The 18387-nt window shown below is 45.4% G+C and overlaps 2 protein-coding genes across 5 annotated transcripts in view; one reads left to right on the top strand and one right to left on the bottom strand.

Moving 5' to 3' along the window:
* The window catches only part of DNAJC17 (DnaJ heat shock protein family (Hsp40) member C17), a 28835-nt gene extending 27932 nt beyond the window's left edge, over positions 1–903 (bottom strand). For all 3 annotated transcript variants that reach the window (XR_016440313.1, XM_090033418.1, XM_090033419.1), the window contains exon 1: positions 718–903. Coding sequence is in view for 2 of the 3 variants with exons in the window: in XM_090033418.1 (XP_089889544.1) it covers positions 718–903 (186 nt within the window). In the remaining variant the exon portion in view is untranslated. The remainder of the gene's footprint in view (positions 1–717) is intronic.
* A 92-nt stretch (positions 904–995) lies between these two features.
* On the top strand, positions 996–17514 carry ZFYVE19 (zinc finger FYVE-type containing 19). 2 transcript variants are annotated; one of them, XM_090033417.1, is made up of 12 exons: positions 996–1134; positions 1624–1823; positions 2547–2668; positions 4385–4438; positions 5002–5162; positions 6212–6357; positions 8726–8840; positions 9375–9584; positions 9874–9953; positions 10578–10688; positions 12522–12685; positions 15304–17514. In XM_090033417.1, exons 2-12 carry the CDS (start codon positions 1770–1772, stop codon positions 15374–15376), a joined length of 1290 nt encoding a protein of 429 aa, XP_089889543.1. In that variant the 5' UTR covers positions 996–1134; positions 1624–1769; the 3' UTR covers positions 15377–17514. The 2 variants fall into 2 exon arrangements, with proteins under 2 accessions (XP_089889543.1, XP_089889542.1); XM_090033416.1 differs by having other exon boundaries at positions 1118–1253.
* The last annotated feature ends 873 nt before the right edge of the window (positions 17515–18387 follow it).

The raw sequence follows: 18387 nt of genomic DNA, 5'->3' as shown, positions 1-18387 counted from the left end.
TGCACACTATGCTACAGCTGCACGCATGCACGGGGCATTTATCAGTGACATTATTGGCCATATCAGCCAAAAAAGGCAATTACCAATACTGTCAATTTTCCTCATATCAGTGCTGACCCAATATGTGATCCACATATCAGTGTACCTCTAGTCATTAATTGTACTGTTCAACCCATTCACAATATCTATCTCCCGGATTACTTTCAGTAGTCGCCACGGGCTTGATGCAGATACTGGCAGATTCCCTGCCATACCAGGAGGGTTGGCAACCCCATAGAGAAGTGATTTGCCCACTGGTGCCCCCAACTTGTTGGAGGGCCAGAAGGTGCTGCCACATTGCGTGCCCTGGCAGTGCCCCTTGCCACCCCTGCCCCGCAGCTGTGCCGGGGCTAGGCCCGCCAGGCGCCTTGCACCAGGTAGCCCTGGCCCAGGGGACTAAGGGATCCCTGGCCCGCCAATGTTCTTCTCATTTGCATGGCCCCGCCCCTCCAAGGAGACGTCGAGGTTGCACGAGGGAAGTAGGGATCCTGTGAAGTCACGCACGGTGGGGAGGGGGGCAGAGCGCATGCGCAATGTAACCATGGGGCAGAAGCTGACGGGGCAGCGCAGGGGGAGGGGCGGGGATAAAAGCGGCCGCAGAGCAAGCACGCCACAGGGGTCGCTGCCCCGCGCCATCCTCAGGGCCTTGGGACCCGGCGGGGCGGGAAGGGCCCTGACCTCCTTGTCTGACGCCTTCTCCGGGATACCCAACAGCGCGTACAGGTCCCGCTCCAACATCTCCTTATCGACCGCCATCGCCGCGACCGCCCGCGAGCCGCAAGCCTCCTGCGCACTGGCTGCTGGGATATGTAGTCTCTGCGGCCTCAGCCTCGCCCGCGATCGGCAGGGCCCTAAGGAGGGCATCGGACTACAACTCCCGCCGGGCCACGCGCGGCCATCTCGGAAGCGCTGCGAGGCGGAACAGCGGGTCCCGCCAGGCTGTGCGCGGCGGGCGTGTGCTCTGGGCAATGTAGTGCTGAGGCGTTCGGTCCGCAGTGTCTGCCGGCGGTGGCTGGGGGGGGGGAGACTACAACTCCCGGCAGCCCCGGCGGCTCCGTGGGCCGTGGGAGCCCTGGGTAGCCGGCGGGTGCTGAGGTACTTTGCTGTGTGAGGCGGCTGCGGCTGCGGCTGGCGGCAACTCCCCGGGGGTCTTGGTCTGCTCCGTCCTGTCCTATCCTGGCGTGGTTGTTGGAGGGGGACTGGCGCTGCCCCAGGTGCCGTTGGGTCCAGACCTCGCGGGCTGTGGTTACCTGTGGGCGGGGGTGGGGCGCGGCGCGGGGCGGGGCGGGGCGCGGCTGCAGCTAGCCTCCAAGGAGCACGTGTGGTTGCAGCTGCGCCGCCCGAGGGAGGGTGTTCGAGTGTTGAGCTCTTTCCACCGGGGTGCGAGTAGCTGTGATAGTATTGGCGTTAGTAATAGCATTAGCAGTAGTAAAAGACCTAATAGCAATAGTCATCATCTGAGGGAGCAAAGCCTAGTGCTGCTAATAAAGAGTAGTCAGTAGCCATAGCCCCTTAATCACAGGCTGCAGCAGGCTAGTTAGTGGGGGGGCTGGCAGTCTCCTCCTCCCTTTCTCTCTCCTGAAGGAGTTTGGAGCCAGTTTGCGCTGCCAGTGCTGTGCAGCCTGGGCTGCTCCAGAGACCATCGCCAGCCCTGCATGGTTCTTCTGGACCAAGACGGGACCTCCCTGGGATAAAGTGTTCCTGTGGGTGCAGTCGCCTGCCTCCCTGCCATGGAGAACAGGTGCTACGGCTGTGCATCCAAGTTCACTCTTTTCAAGAAAGAGGCAAGTCTGCCTTACACGAGGGATAAAAGGTCAGGGTGGCACCCCAGGAGGTCAGTAGCCAGGCAGGCAGCAGTATTTGATTGGTGCTCTGTGGAGCGCCAGCACTCTGAGGGTCTGAGTGCAGAGTGCCAACTACACCTCTTATTTGCTGCCTTCCAGACCTAAGCTTGACCCTACTGAGTGTGTTCATTTGGAAGCACATGTTCCCCATGCCCTAACGTGGCTCTCTGGGTGTGGGTGGTGGCTTTCAGGGGCTTTTTAGTGTGTGTGTGGGAGGGGTTTAAATACCAATGGCACAGAAACTAATCTCTTGCCAGTTAAAGTGGTAGGGATTCCTGTAACAAAAAAGGCTTGTGGGTTGCGTCACCCACTCTTCTGCACGACCTTCGGATGAGAGAGAGAGACTCTTCTCTGTGCACTGTCTCACAAGAGAATGATATTTCCAATTCTAGCTGTTGATCCTTTTATGCCCTGAAGGTTGAAGGCTGAGAATCATTATATTGTGTATGTAGGTGCACTAGCTAGGATAAACCATTCCTGCTTGGAGAAATATTTAAGAAAAAAACAAACAAACCTTAGAACTCCCCGAATATCTCTGAAGTACTCAATACTAAAGCTGTATCCCTGTGGTCCCTGTTCAGAGAGACTCATTGTACATCTAGAGTTGTTGCGGCCAGGTGCTGATGCACTTTCAGTACTCTGTCTCTCTTTCTCTCTCCTCAGTGTGGATGTAAGAACTGTGGGCGGGCATTTTGCTCAGGATGTCTTGGATTCAGTGCCATTGTTCCCCGGTGTGGGAGTACTCATCAGAAGGTGTGCAAGCAATGTCATGGGTTGCTAACTGGGTAAGATGAGAGACTTGGGCACTGTCTCTATCTACTGTCTTTTCTTGTTTCAGCACTGTGTCAAATGCAGATTTTTTACCCACTTCCCTCTTAATAACTCCACCCTAAACTCATACTTGTATTGGTCCTATCTTGGATTCCAATAGAAGATAGTCCTTCACTGACCTGCAGTTGCCTGGGTTGTCCATTAATTTATCCAGAAGACTACAGTTATCGGAACTTTTGCCTTTAAGGCAAATTGAACGTATTCTAAAACTCTGCCCTTCCTGTTTTGCTGAGTTATGATCTGTAAGCATACTGTTGGGTTGCTTTCCTTTTTAAAGGAGAAAATATGCCTGGCCTCCCAGCTTGGAAAGCCTCAGAGCCCAGACTACAACCAGCCAAAGATAGCGACCCTTACTCTCATCTATTTAATATCTCAGAACAGGAACAGTGAAATAGGCTGGAAAGGCTATGAAGTCCCAGTGGAAAAATGTTTTTTCTTTCCTTGTTCACTAGAGCAGACAAATGGTATGTTCATGTCCTGATCTTGCAAGCTGCTCTGTGTCACTGAGGGCTCCATTAAGCAAACAGTTCTGTCCCAAACAACACCTTGCAGAATCTGAGCCTTGAAGTGTAACCTCTTTGTGATGGAGCCCAGGCCTTCATTCTTATCTCTACAGTGCCTTGCTCAATGTAGAGCTTATCCTTATTGGGGTCTCTGGAAACAATTGTTGTGAAATTGATGTAATATCTTCCATAAATATCAGGAAAGGTTGCAGTGTTAATCACCTTGTATTTAAGCATATTTGTAGTAGATAATATCCAACTATTGTCTACTACAAATTATACTTTGTAGTAGATGATAGTTGGATATTATAATTTGTATTATATAACTATTTCTGCAATATGTAGTTACATAAAATCCTTTAGCCCTTGCATGTTATATAATTCTGTATTTGGAGCCAGTTAAGTTGAATCTTTTCCCCTAGGCTGTTCATTGATAGTGACCTAGGAAAGTTTAGAACCTTAACTTGTTTCCTCTTGTTTTCTGCCTTTGGAGATGGACTGCAAGATAGAGGGGGTGTTTCAGATCCTTTCTATTAGGGAAGTTGTCAACTGGGGGGGGTATGCATACCCCAGGGGGGTACTTGGGAAGGCCTCAGAGGGCATACAGCAGCAGCACAGAGAAACGGTGGGTGGGGGTACCAGCACATTGAGGCATTACATACTACGTGCCGCTGGTGCTCTTGTTTTTGCCGGTGCTGTTTACTGCTGGTACTTCCAGTTTTGCTGCTGCACACCACGTGGGGGGCCCCCCACCCTGCCGCTCCTCGATCAGCTGGTGAGGGACTCCCTGCTTCTCCACTGGCTGCTGGGGGTACACCGACCAAAAAAAGTTGAAAACCACTGCTTTATATTGTAACATTGATAGCCATTTTAAACTAAGTCAGTCTTGTGCAGTACAGATGGGAATAAAAAGTAAGAAGGCTGAGTCACTGAGTCCAGTTTCCTGCTGTCATATGCAACCTCCACATAATCCCTTTCAGAAACTGGGCAGATGCCATCTGGTTTGGTTTTTGAAAGGAATTGTATGATGCAGCTGCTGATGAATGCAGTTGAACCATACATTCTGATCCCATAGGTTTGAACAAGAGAGGGTATGTGAAAGAAGCATGTAGTTCAGACATGTGCCTCTGTGCTGTGCTTCACATTTGGGATTTTTTTTTTTCCCAGAGGGGTGTCTCAAAGCAGCACAGCAAGATGGTCCCCACCAGAGAACTACAAAAAGTGAGTTCTGCTCATTTGGTTGTTTCATTGCATTTCCTCTTGGTCCTTGTCTTTTCTACTGAAATTGCCAGAAGGCAGGGTCTTGGATGTGGACTGCTTAGGACTGGATTGAGACCAGCAGCTGTTGTGCAATGCTGGTAAAACAGTTTTCTAGATACTAATGACTTCTGTCTGTTATGGTCTAGCTGGATTCAACTTTAAGTTTATGCATCTCTGATTCAGCTGGTTTATAAAGTGCACCTCTACCTTGCCTTCTGCCTGGATTTCACCTGTGGATTTCATCTGCGAGATAAAAGCATAAATTTCTGCATTTCACTGCCAACTCTGCCATTCACTGTTTGACCACTTTATGTTGCTGCTGTTCAATAATCTCTTCCCCCTAGTGCCCCAGATTTAAATCTAGCCTACTGAAGTCAGGAGCAGGAATATAAAAGCATTTGCCCTGTTCTCTTCTATAGCGTCTTTTCCCAAATAACATTTGTTACAGAAGGGCTCACAGAAGATGTCTTCAGAATTCATCTTCTGAGTTCCAAGCTCTGCTGCTTTTTCCCTCCTTGTCCCAGGCGCGTAGCAGCTCTTGAAGCAAAGCAGAACCAGCCCAAGAGGCAGCCAAAGGGACCCACAAAACTCCAAGGCCCAGCAGATCCCAAATATCAGGGGCTGTCAAAAGAGGACAGAGCTATTGCTGAGAGACTGGAGAGGCTCAAGGAGGACACAAAGCCCAGTGAGTGTCACAGGACTGTGGAGACTCTCAGTGGGGAAGCAGTGGTTATTGCAGCTTGTGAGATGCAGAATAGGAGCAGTGGATGATGCTATTACAACTACCTGTGTATTGGTAATCTAGTCTGTGCGCCTGGGAATTGGTAGGAGAAAGCTGGCCATGGAAGCCAGGCCCTGCCTGGCCTACCAAAGCATGTAGCATTACCTTTTGGCTACCTGGGTTAATATCCTTGGCTTAGCTGTCTTGGACTCCTGAGTTTTCATTGACTTGCTCAGTGCAGTTCTTACCTAAGTATCACACACAGTAAAATAATTTGCTTGTTTATATTTGTCTTGGGGCTATTTTTGTGCATGATAGCAAGAGAAACAAGGCAAATCGGGGGCCATCACACTGCTATTTCTGTGTGGCCATAGCATTATGCCAAAGGTTACACACGGGATCAGTTTGTCTGGACTGCACCAGGGCTCCAGGGGATCCCATTCTCATCAATCTTGCCTCACAGGAACTGAAAAGAGAGAGTTGATTTCAGCACATGGTCCCAGGGAGCGTCTGAAACCAGTCTCTCATAGGGCAAGAAACTTAACTAGTTTTAAGATGGAGCTTGATTTGTCTTTGACTGGGGTTATATGAGTGGTGTCTGTAGTGTCAGGGGACTGGGGTCAGTGACCCAGGAGATCCCTTCTAGCCCTGCATTCTTACAGTGCATAGACAGCAGCACACTTTGCCTCCTGAAACATGAGGGTGCTGTGTTCATTTCACTTTCTCCCTTGTAGGTGTATTGGTCCTGTGAGCTCATATGAAATTGATAATCTTCCAGCTGCCTTCACCATATGTAGGAGGGAGTGGGTATTCATCAGAAAGCAGTAGATTGTACTTTGATGCCAATATGCTATGCACTCATAATCTCTCTGGGTGTAATTAATAGGATGAGAGAGACTTTGTTTAGATGTCTAGATCCTTTATTCTAACAAGAAAAATAAAATGCAAGTGATTCAGATGAAATGAACCCATTTGCCTTTAGTAAAAGAAAAACATCTTGGTCTGAATTTTAGAGTCCATCCCATCTCAGGCTGAGATAGAATCTAGGCTCGCAGCACTGAAGCATGACCCCTGCAAACCTGTTCCATCTACACAGGAAATGGAGGACCGCCTCGCTGCCCTACAGGGGAGAGTCCTACCCTCCAAGGCTCCGAGACCGGTAAGATCTAGTCCCCTTATGTCAGTTATTTCCAGTTCATCTTCCTGACCTTGCATGCTAGTTGTGGTGTCCCACGAGATTTCAGAGGAATGTCAGCCCTTTCCTGCTTTATTTGTATGCGTCTGGCATACCACCTCAGAAATATATGAAGTTGCTCCCTGCTTATGGTATTGCTGTTGTACCTCATTGAAGTGAGGGCACCTAGTCCTTGTGGTGCTGCCAAACAAATGATAGCTAGTTTAAGGGGCTGAAAAGGAAGCAGCCCCATGTCTGAGATGCAGATAAGACTCCTACAGTAAAGTGCAATTTCTTTGTCTGTGAGAATTTTTGGCTTGAGAGAGAGAGCTTTGCTTGGACGGGAGATGCTGGCATCAGGAGTCCTGGATTCTATTCCCACTTTAGTGGTTGATCCACTTTGATGCAGAATAAGGTGAAGGAATGTGGGCTGAATTTTTAGAGGTGCTGAGAATGCCTAATGCCTGTTGGAGGCAGTAGGACATGTGGGTGCTCCATGCCTCCAACTATCCACCCATTAGCCTTTGTTAGTTTTCCCATCTATAAAAAGGATAATGTTATTTGACTACCCCAGATAAGTGATGCAGTTTTTACAGATACTTTTAAATCCTTGGATGAAGACAGCTGTAATATGTAATGTCATTGTTATTGTCACTAATAAATGTCTGAAGTGGTGAAGTAAATGGCAGCCTAAAGAAGACAGTAAGACAGGAAAAAGTTTGCTTCTGATGGGTCCTGAATATAAGGCAATGCCCTACTTGCATTCCACATACTGCCTTTTCCCCAAAATCAGCTTTCCAAAATTAGGGTATGTGTCTTAAGCAGAAGGATTACTTTTTCTTTTCTGAAATAGAAGCACAGAGACACTGCTCTTAAATGGATGCTGCTTTTCTGTAGATCAGCAAGCAGAAAGTCCAGTGTGTTAACCTTCTCAGCCACTAAGGAATTTGCAATAGCTATTGACTAAGCTCACTGTAGCTTGTGCCTGAAGGAGCAGTTGAGCTGGCTTGGGGCAAGTGAGGTGCCACATGCAGTTTAAAGTATCTTGGTGAGGTTTGTAGCATGAAAACAACACCTTTTTTTTTTTTTTTTTTTTTTTTTTATTATTTAGAGAGAGTTACATAAAGAACTATTTAATATAAAGAAGCAAGTTGGCTTCTGCTCTTGCAACAGTTTGGGGCCTAGTGTTGCTGCTCTCCTGCCACACAAGGAAGTTCTTAGCATCTCGCTCGGACTGTTTCCTAGGTTGCTACACTTCCTGGACACTCTGTTACCAGGAGGTCTTGTCCCATGTCACACAGTTGACCACAGCTCTGGAAAGTCTTTTTCCTATGTTCTGCCTTCCAAAAACAAGATATGGGTCTTACTGCATGGCATGTGCCCCTAAATATCAGAAGCTTACCTATCCAAAAAAAAAGATTTTTATGACCTATGCAGTCATTGATCAATGATCAAACAGGGCTTCCATGAGATATTAGAAAACGGGACATGACAGTACTCAAATATTGGAGAAAACTATTGTATTCAGTGGGGGTTAAAACCACCTTAAAGAGATGCTTTTGGGTGACATTCTGCCAAAAGCATGGGTTTTCTGCATGAATTAATAAAATAAATCAATTGCAGAGCTGAAGTTGAATTGAAATGTTTCTATTACTTTTTAAAAAAGTAATGTTTTACCTTTTTAAGAACTTTTTGAAGTGAAACCAAGCAGAAATTTTAGTGACTCTGGCTTGGCATGTGTTTAAATATTTTTAATTGAAAGCTGGGAGAAAGGCATATTAGACTATAAATAATGTAACATTTTATGTAAAATATAGATGTGTTCAGTTAAAAGAAAAAGCATAAGCTTTATTTTTTAACTTGGCACATTCCTTTTAATGGTCCATAGAAAAACAGTACAACATGTTTTATATAGTTGTAAAACTTAAGTAGGCTTTGTCCCAGAGTGTTTGTTTGTAATTGGGAACCTAGCATTAGTATCAAATCCCAACAGCCTCTCTGTTGACTTCTGCCTGATTGCTGAGCAGTTCTGGAAATTGGGTAGTTTTATTTAGTTGCTTAAATGTAAGTGTGCCATGATATGAGTTGGTATTAGACCTGGGATGAGATCTCAGCAGTTTCTGACTCATTTCCATTCTGAGTTTAGTCTGGTGTCTGTAGTTGGAGCTGAGGGTGTTCAGCCCCACTTGAAACCAGATCCTGATCATCTCCAGTTGCACCTCCAGCAATGGAGTCATCTGGTCCCAGTAGGAATAGGGTTCAAATAACTTTTCATATTTTAAATTTGCCTCTAACCATTATCCATTTAACTCTTCCATTCCTCTGTCTCCCACAATTCCCTTCTCTTTTCCAGGCTCACCAGCCCCCAGACACCAGAACACAGGTCCAGCAGACCAATGACCTACTGACTCAGTTTGCTGAGGAAGTGGCTGTTGATGAGTGGTGTAGTCCAGGAGTCCAGTCACAAGGTACCTCTTACTATCTGCCTCTTGCAGGTTGCCTTTTCAAAGTCAGTTGGTGTGAGGATCAAGGCTTGAAGGTGTTTTCCTTTTTCAAGGGTAATGTTGTTTGGTTAATATTTCTAGTTTTTGAAGGCAGCTGCTCACTATGGAGGGAAAAAATGCTACCTCCAGCCATTCAGTGCTGTGTTACACAGCCTGTGTTAGTAGTCAAGGTCTGGCGATACCGTCATGCCCAATGTCCTTTATGGTTTAGTTAAATTTTTCTTACTTGCCATGGTGAGTTCTTCTACAAATGGTTTCTCTTCTGTGGAACCCCACTGAGAACTGCAGTGTGACTCATTTCTCTGGTCACCATTCAGTGAAGGCCCTGATACAGTGTAACTTTCATTATGGAAAACGGGGACCTGTGCAGCAGAACCTTGGTGGTCCATCTATTATTAAATGAGATGTGTGCTCTTAGTCTGTTCTTTTAATAGCCTAGGCTGTGCTGAGGGGAGGACTGCTACTGTAACACCTATGTGTTCTCTTCCTGTTTTCCAGCTGTTAATATCCAGACTCTGAATGATCTCAATCGCAAGAATGAGAGTGATATCTCCATTACAGATTTGGACCCAAAACTGCTAGAGGAGGAGAAGAATAAACTTCTAGCAGAGGCTGCTGCTGAGCTAAGGGAGGAGAACACTAGACAGGACAAGATTCTAGAAGTTGCGAAGAGATTGGCAGTACTCAGAGGCCAGGACCCTGAGAGAGGTGAGTAACAGGGAAGAACACAGTGCTGGAAGAGAGCAGACGTGAGAGCACAGTGGTTGAGTTAGATTCTCTTCCCATAAGACAAAGCAATATCCCTTCCAAATAAACCCCTCAATCATTCTGTATCCTCCTTACGTACATGCTTTGCTCTTGGCTTTGCCAGAGCCAGTACTGGGTTATGGTTTGGTGCACCCCTCAAGTTCAACTCACTGCTCAGAATAGTGTGTGAGCTGGGAAGAGATGCTATTCTAACTCACTATAGTCTCATAACTTTCCATACTTCTTGCAGTTACTCTGGATGACTATAAACTCCCAGACAGCGATGAGGAGATGGATGAAGAGCAGGCCATTCAGAGAGTCCTGAAGCAGGTTAGAAGTTGATACTAGGACTTTACTTGCTTTCTTTTTTTAATTAATTCCAAGTCATTTTGTTAGTGGTTCAGCAGGCACAAAGAACATCCTGTGTCTTTTTTGTTTCATTTGAACTAACTCTTGATTTCAGTAGATAATAGAACATTTCTGTGACCCAGTCAGTTAAGTCTAGTGGCCCTGGCTTCTCTGTTCCAGTGTGTGTCTTTCACTCCAGCTGACTTACCACTGTTGTGGTAACTTGTCCTTCCTAGGTAATTAAATGACTTCCAGTCCGAATTCTCCATCCCCCTTGCCTAGTGTATCTTCAGAATTTGCAGCAAAATATAAGGCCCAGCCAGTCATAGGCTACACAGGACTTTGGAAGTCTCTTGTGCTTATGTCCTGTCACTCATGTTCTCTCCCTCTCCTAACTTCTTTCCCCCATTCAGTTGTTGCTCGTTCTATATCCATGCCCCCTCAAACAGGAGACCATGCGATATAGTTCTCTTTGTAGAGGCAGGTTCTGTTCCTATCGGATTTCTGGCTCTAATGATAGTTTGGAAATTTAGGCTGGGGGTAGGGGGACAGTTGAAACAAGACAATTTTTTTTTTTTTTTTTTTTTTGTCATCACTTGTTACCAGCTCACAGAGGAAGCAGCTCTGGATGAAGCGAGTGGTTTCAACATCCCTCCAGATCAAACCACCCAGCCTGGAGTCTCGCAGCAGAACCTACCCAAGAAAGCAAAGCAGAAGGCAAGTCAGTCGAACCCTTGTCAAGTGACGTTTTTAGCTTCTTGACACAACACATTTCTTTGTAACACAAACATCCACCATATCTTGAGGGTATTGTAGCACAGTATTTATTGTGCTTTGGACTCCTAAAACCATAATATGGGGAGGGGCTCATCTTGGATTTGAGTATGGAGTGGGGGGGTTATGACAAGCGGCTGCTGCAGCTCCAGCTCTGGCCCTGGCCCTGACTGGGGTTGGAATCAGAGCTGCAGCTGCTGTCATTTCCTTTCCCACCCCCTGGCAGCTGGATAAGGTCTAGAAACTGTATCAGTAAGCAAGTGCATGCTCTCACTTACATCCAATGAAGGGAATTAGTAACGGGATGCCAAGTAGTCAGGGCTGATTTACTTTTTATTACTTAGAGGCACACGCTCTCTAAAGTAGTTTGTAAGCATTAAATTAATCTGTAATATGTGTCACTGCGATGCATGTTTCAAATCCAAGAATATCTTTAATTATCGGTGTTATCAAAATGTCAGTAAGTGTGTTAGACTTCAAAACCCACCACTTTATCATCATGTTTGTTAGGAATCTGTTCTTATGATGTGTGAAGAATATTTTCATGCTTTTCCCCAAATATGCACTTGGAAAGGTTAGTTTTTAGCTGTGGCTATTACCATAATGGCAGCATAAACGAGAGGAGTTAGATAGTCTTGTGAGTAAGGCGTTAGTCTTTGACATGGATCTTGAGTTCGGCTCCTGGATTAGCCACAGGCCTTCTGTGTAATCTTTTGCAAGTGACCTAAGACCTCTGCTTCAGTTTCCAGTATAGAATGGGATTAGTGTTACTACCTTTACTTCTACACCTGGTGTGCCTGAGCAATGTAGATCATCAGCCATTCTTATCAGAAGATGTCTTTTTCTGTGAGTTGGTACAGTGCCTGACACACAGAGTAGATGCTGCTGTTGACACTGGACAGACAGGAATGGTTACCTACCTGTCAAGAAAGATGAATGTACAACTAAGTATGAGTGTGTGAATTTAGTCTTTATTTGGAAAAAAAAATAGATTATAATCTATATGCAAACCAGCCCTTTGACTCCTGGCTAGTTCACTGGGCAGAACTTGATACAGCAAAAGTTGGATGCTTTGGAGGGTAGAGTGATATTGAAATAATGTGTGAGTATTTGTAGCCAGTGTATATTAGAACAGGGCTGTCTAACTGGCAGCCTGTGGCCATATCTGGCCCCTAAGGGGTTAACATGCAGCCCCAGGCTCTCCTGCCTATCTGCTGTTCTCCCCATTACTACTGCTGTTGTGGCAGCAGAAGTTTCCAGGCTCCCCTCTTCTCCTCTTGCTTCTGCTTCCTGCCTCTACTTCTAAGGCTAGGGTAGGGCTGGGCAGCAGGAGGGTGCTGCACACAGTAGAGGGAAAGCTGGACTGCCCATACCATAAGAGGGGGTCACGTGCATGTGGCCAGGAGGTATGCTGCACTGCTCACTCTACCTGCACTGGGGAGGAATGCCAGTTTCCTTGCACTACCTGCGTAGTGGGTGAGAGACCCCAGAGGGCTTGTAGCCCATGCAGCCCAGAGGTCTGTGCCTCTCAGGGTGTGCCGCCCCCCCCCCCACCCCCCCCCCCGCCAGAAATTGAACAGCCCTGTATCTTTTGCAAGTGCAAGTCCTTTGAGTGTCTTTTCTGGACAGAATCGCCCTCTGTAAAACCTCTTGCTGCCTTGCCTTCAATTTGTGTGCAAGCTGAGAAGATCCATGAAGCTCCAGTTCAGTCTAATTCTTGTGCATTATCCCAGCCTGTCACCTACTTTTGTTTAATCTGGTTTCTTCTTGTATTAGAGTCAAGCTCCAGCCAGTATAACCACTGCTAAGAAACCCAGTCTGATGGCTGAGGCAGAAGACAGTAATGAGGAGGAGTTGCCATGGTGCTGCATTTGCAATGAAGATGCCACATTACGTTGTCATGACTGTGATGATGATCTGTACTGCCAGCGATGCTTCCGGTAACTGGGCTGAGATCTTTTGGATAGAAATGTGCATCAAGATAAACCTTTTCCTTCTACACCAAGTTTATAATTCTTATACAAGTAACTATCCTTTGTCCATTAGCAGAAGGAGAAATTTAACGAACTGAATAGTTCAGTAAGTTGCCAACCCTTTAATGATTTTTTTTCCCCAACATTGGGCATTTATTTCATTAGCTTACTTGGAACTTACAAGCACCATTATCAGAAATAAAACTGGGGTCAGGGAAAGTATTCCTTCCCTGCTTTAACACTGCAAGCTAAAGTGTATTATGAGGATGTTATGCCTATCTCTGAAACTAATTTCTGCTGGAGGCCAAATAAGTGAGATTATTGTTCAGGTCTGGCTGTTCCCATGGTTGGCTGATGTTGATGGATAATAGGGCCGCGCAAAGCTTTGGGTGGTGATTTGATTCGGAGGAGATTCAGCCCAGTTCGGTGGCGAAATCTTCAAATCCAAATTGAATCAGGACCAATTAAAAGGTCTGAATTGACTCGAAGCTCTTTGAATCTTCAGAAAAGATTTGGAGAGCTACAGTGATTTGGACAGTTCCTTGTGGCTGCAGCAGGGAGTTGCAGCCAGACTGAGTTGGTAAGTAGGTGGTAGAGAAAGGGGAACTGGGGGGGGGGGGACCATGGGGGACCCCTGCCTGCTTTCCTGGCCCTCTTAAAGAAAAGCCCAAACTCACTGTGCTGCTGGGCGGGGGGTGATCCCTGCTGCCCCCCACTGCCCCATGTTGCATGTGAGGCTCTGCACGAGCCCCCCAAACCCCTGCCTGCCGCAGCTCCAGCCCTTTTAAGAAGAAAAACCAAAACCCCGGAATGCACCATTCCTGCAGTGGCCTCAGGGCTTTGTGGGGCTCATACAGAGCCCCCCACATGGTAGGCAGTGGAGATCACCCCCCTGCTGGCAGAAACAGTGAGTCTGGGGGTTTTCTTGGCTTTTTTCTTAAAGGGCCAGAGCTGCAGTGGATGGGGCAGCCACGAGGTGCTGGGGGGGACCCATGCAGTGTGGGTCAGTGGGGATTGCCCCCTACACAGCAGCACCCAGTGAGTTGGGGTGCCTTTTTCTCCCAAGTGCCAGGAGTTGGGGTGGGCAGGGCAGCTGTTGCTGGGCTGGTGGGGGGGGGATGGGCTTGGCTGGTTCAGAGATTCAGCAGCAGCTGAATCTCCAAATCAGATTTGGTCGAATTGATTTGGGACAGTGATTTGAATTGCTGTCCCCCAAATCAGCCGATCCAAAGCAAATACTAGCCATTTCACACAGGCCTCATGGCCAGCTGTTGCTGGCAGAGACCAGGTAAAATCAAAAACAAAGGAAATTTACAAGGATAGAACCTGTGACCTGAAATTAAGACTTTTTTTGGTGTTTAGTTGGGGGACGGGGGGTGTTTCTGGAGTATTTGAAATTGGAGTCTCCATTTTGTTTATCAACCATTTCTAGTTTGCAGTTGAGCAATACAGTAGCTACAGTTTTTTAACTCTTTAAAAAAACCCAACTCCTAAAGTTTTTTGACTTCTGGCAGCGTAACAATCTTTGGGTTGGGGAATTATTTTCCTTAGAACAGTGTTTCATCAATCTTGGCTTCTAATTTACGTACATTTATTCCTCTTTTTAAAATATCAAAGTTGCTTGATTCCCAAGGCTAGTGTTGTACAGAAGCTGAAAATTAGCCTAAAATGGAAACTGGATAGTAGCAAGAAATGTGTTTTGTCATTTCCAGGCTTGTAACACGTTTCTTACTATTTAATATATTTTTTTGCTCCAAGCATTGCTCTCTGCAGAGCCATGTACAAGTGAAGCTAGCTAAGTTTAAAGAACAGTTGGCCAAACAAAAGCAAGGTATTAAGTCAGTTTGCCATGTGCTGCAGACCAGGGTTGTGTCCTTGCCTAACCCAGCCTGCCTCTGTTCAACTTGCTGCATATGTAACAGAAGAGAAATCCACTGAGTAGGGATTCTAGCCTCTGCAGTACACATTAGCATTGTAATGGCATCACCTTCATTATGGTGCTGAAAATGACCACTAATGATGTTGAGCATGAACCTTTCAGAAAGCAAGGAACTCTTGTTATTTTTCTTGCTAGCAGTCAGAAGATGGAGTGGAGGCTTTAGATTTATCTGGAAGTCTTCCCCCTTCACAAAGGAATTACTAGTGTGATATTAAAAAAAATAAAACCTCTCAGCTCTCAATCTATATACAACAAATGGTAGTTTTAGGGAGAACCCCTCTCATAGCCAAACATAACCCAAGAAGCAATCCCCAGTAATATGTTCACACTACAGACTACAGTGCAGTGTAACAGCACCTGAGTCATCTTGGGTATCTCACACAATATAGTCACAGTTGCACGGTCCTCAGTGCAGGTTAATCTACCCTGCCTCTCAGTAAAGTGTATTAGCCTGGGCAGAGCAACAAATGAATGTAGCCAAACTGGCTCCAGTACACAAGCAAACTCATTGGAACTATACTGTAGGCTGCAGCATAGCTATACTTTTACTTGGGTACCCTCTGTAGTTGCTGCTGTTGAGTGGGCCACTTTGCATGATCTTATTTTTCTTAAATGCTAATGACACTTCTTCTTTTCTGGCTTTCAGGGAAGGCCATAATGAGTTTGAACTGAAGGAGCACCACACATCTAGCTACCATCCTCTTCGCAAGCACAAATGAGTCTGAGTCTTGGCCAGAAAGGAAGATGGAAAATGGAAATGAAGAGAATTGTCCAGATGAGAGAAATCCAGGAGGTTTTGCAGTTGCAGTTGAAACTAGTGACCTCTTGAACAACTAATGGGCTCTTGGTAGTTCTGGAGAAGCTTGAAGAATCATGTGATCCTGTTGCCAAAACACAGCCAGGGAAATGTTGCTGGGAATGAAGTGTGTGCATGGGGTATATGAGGGTTTAACATCAGGAAATGGTTGCAAACAATAGGAACTTAAACAGGTGGAGTTTAGGTAATGCTAGAGCCACGGATGCAGCATGCCTTTTAAGGAAGCATGAGGCTGTGTGATGAGTCACTTCTTTCTTTTACTAATAATTTGCATGCCTACTCAAAAGAGAAGGTAAAGCAAGTCATAGGAAGTCAGTTTTTCTCTGATTTCATGGAATATATGATGAACATTTTCAAAGTATAATAAAAGGTATAAAAGAGGTGGGTGTGGCGAAAGCTTTCTTGGAATTTAAGGAGTATCATTGTGCCATAATGTATATCCTCCATTCTAATGCCAGACAGCTCACAATCAAAATGGAAGAGTTTGCATTTCTTGAAATACTCTTAGGCAGGTCTGAGAGACCTTGGGGTTGCTGTATAATGCTGTGAAGAAGGTATTAAAAATACTTGCTGTGTTCCACCTCAGTGGGGGCTTCTTTTTACTACTGAGCAATATTGTTCCTGTATCCTTCTTGTCGTGTTTAAGGTAAAATCTAAATGAAGCTGGAAGGTGTTCCATTATGTAAGCAGTGTTTTTTTTTCCCCTCCCCCTGCCCCCCCAAACCAGGGTGCTAGAGTACCCTAGGATGCCTTGAGATTCTTTCAACAAGTGCCACACAATGTTGGCACTGTTATGTTTACAGACAGGATTCAGAAGTCAAACCCAGGGACTTCAAATAGACCACAACTATGGATTTCTGAGTTCTTTTTTCACAACAGAAAAACTTCTCATGATATCTTTCTGTAGTCAAAAAATGAATGAAAATGAAGAGCTGGCATTTTCCAAGGGGGAATCTCGAGTCTGTCCAGAGTTGCCTTGAGTCTGAGGTTGAGAACCAACTGATATAAGGGCTCACAAATCATATTGAAGCAGATAAATGCATGCTTGAGTTGCTAGTAGACTGAAGATCCTACCCCTCCTCCATGTGAGCATGCATTCATCTTGCAAATGAACACGTGCTGAGATCCTTTGGGGTTCCTGGAGACTGTCCTCATGCCAGTCAGATCTTGATAGGCAGAGAGATTTAAGATTATCTGCTGACTTGGCAAAAAGCCTCTAAGGAAAACAGTTCAGGCTACTCCCACTGCACTTCTGTACATTTCAGTTGTCACAATGCTGAAGTTGCCTATCTCTTTTTTTGATCATCCCAAAGCTCATGGACAAAGACACCAGATTATTATGTCGGTTTCTGACCGTGTCCTGCCCAGGATAAAAACAGCCTGTCCCTACCCCAGGTGGCTGCCATCTACAAAATAAAACTTGGTCCTGGGCTGTGACCATTTAAGAGTGATAGTTATTCAGAACTATTTGATTGGAACAACTTATGGTGAGACACCATTCCTGGAGCAAGGACTTTTATGTGAAATCCCTTATGGTCTTATTCTCTCTCCTTTTGTGGCTCAATTACATTTTGGGGAAGAGAGAGCGAGAGGTGAGAAATATCGGTGGTGAGAAATATCGGTAGCTCCTTTTTATGTATCCTGCATCCTTTTGGTTTGAAGGGGGCTTGCAGTTTAGAACTTGTTCAAACTGCTCCATCAGTAGATCTTTAGTCTTGGCTTTCTTCCAGATATATTAAGTCCTTTTCTTCACACCTCCTGCTCTTAAATACCTTGGCCTCAATTACATGGAGGAGCATGCTTTTAGAGTGGCGGGCTATAACCCTACCCAGTTCCGCCATTAACTTAATGGTCTGGAGTGACTAAATCCTTGCCTGCTGCTTTGAAAACATTCATAGAGATGCTCAACAAAGGCTAGGAACTTCTGAGTTGTGGTACTGTGAGTAAAGACTATGTGATGTGTACAAAAGAAATTGTGTGTGAATCTGGTTTTGTTTCTTTATGATGCTTAAAGTAGGGTTGGAAGAATTTTCTTTCTGAAAGTTGTTCAATTTTTTTACATATTTTTTGCTGTAGAATTAAAACTAATATGACATCACAGGAGAGAGAGGCTGAATATTTTAGGAAGGTGCTTTGAGGTGGTGCTAGTAGCAAGAACATGTTGATTTGGTTTGATTTGTTGTCTTTATATTCTACACCTGGGCATAGATCCTCACTTGTAAAACCTAGCCCAGCTGAAATGTGTCCAGCTGTGAGCTACAAGCAAGAGGACTTGTTTGCTTAAAAAACAAAAAATCCTACGGAAGCCAGACATTACAGCTTTGAATTAATGGGTCTACCAGACATTACAGCTTTGAATTAATGGGTCTACTGAGAACCAGGATAAGAAATTATTTATCAGCTGATAGTAAACAAAAAGCAACACTGGTAAATCTATTCTTTTTGTCAAGGCTGAAAGAATTTCAGAGAGTGAATTGGGACATTAAATTTACTTTGCTTGCTATTTTCTACATTTAAAATCTAAGAGAAGTGTGTGCCCACACATGCATGTTCACATGTTATAACTTTTGGTAATGAGGTTTATCTTGACTGAATCTGAACTATACAAAAGATAAAAGGGGATAACTGAGCAAACAGAATGTTCCTGGCTCATGGATATAAAATCTTGGGTCATCTAGTCAGGGGTTGTCAAAGATGCAGCCTGCTGGGCATCTGGGGCTGTTGCTAGCTGCTGAAATCTGGGGTATGGAGCCCAGCTGAGAACTAGCATCTGTGAAAGAGGCAAGCTAAAGCTTATTTTTGCACCAGTGCTAGGTGTAGGTCCACATCCAGCCTTCAAGGAGCCCCACAGTCTAAATCTGTCCCAGGTGAGTTCAATAGCCCTGATCTAGTCCAACACCCTGCACAAGTAGA

The sequence above is a fragment of the Crocodylus siamensis genome, chromosome 2 (genome assembly GCF_052110815.1).
Source record: "Crocodylus siamensis isolate JL-2025a chromosome 2, ASM5211081v1, whole genome shotgun sequence".
Taxonomy (NCBI): Eukaryota; Metazoa; Chordata; order Crocodylia; family Crocodylidae; genus Crocodylus; species Crocodylus siamensis.
This window is presented reverse-complemented; position numbering and strand designations above follow the sequence as displayed.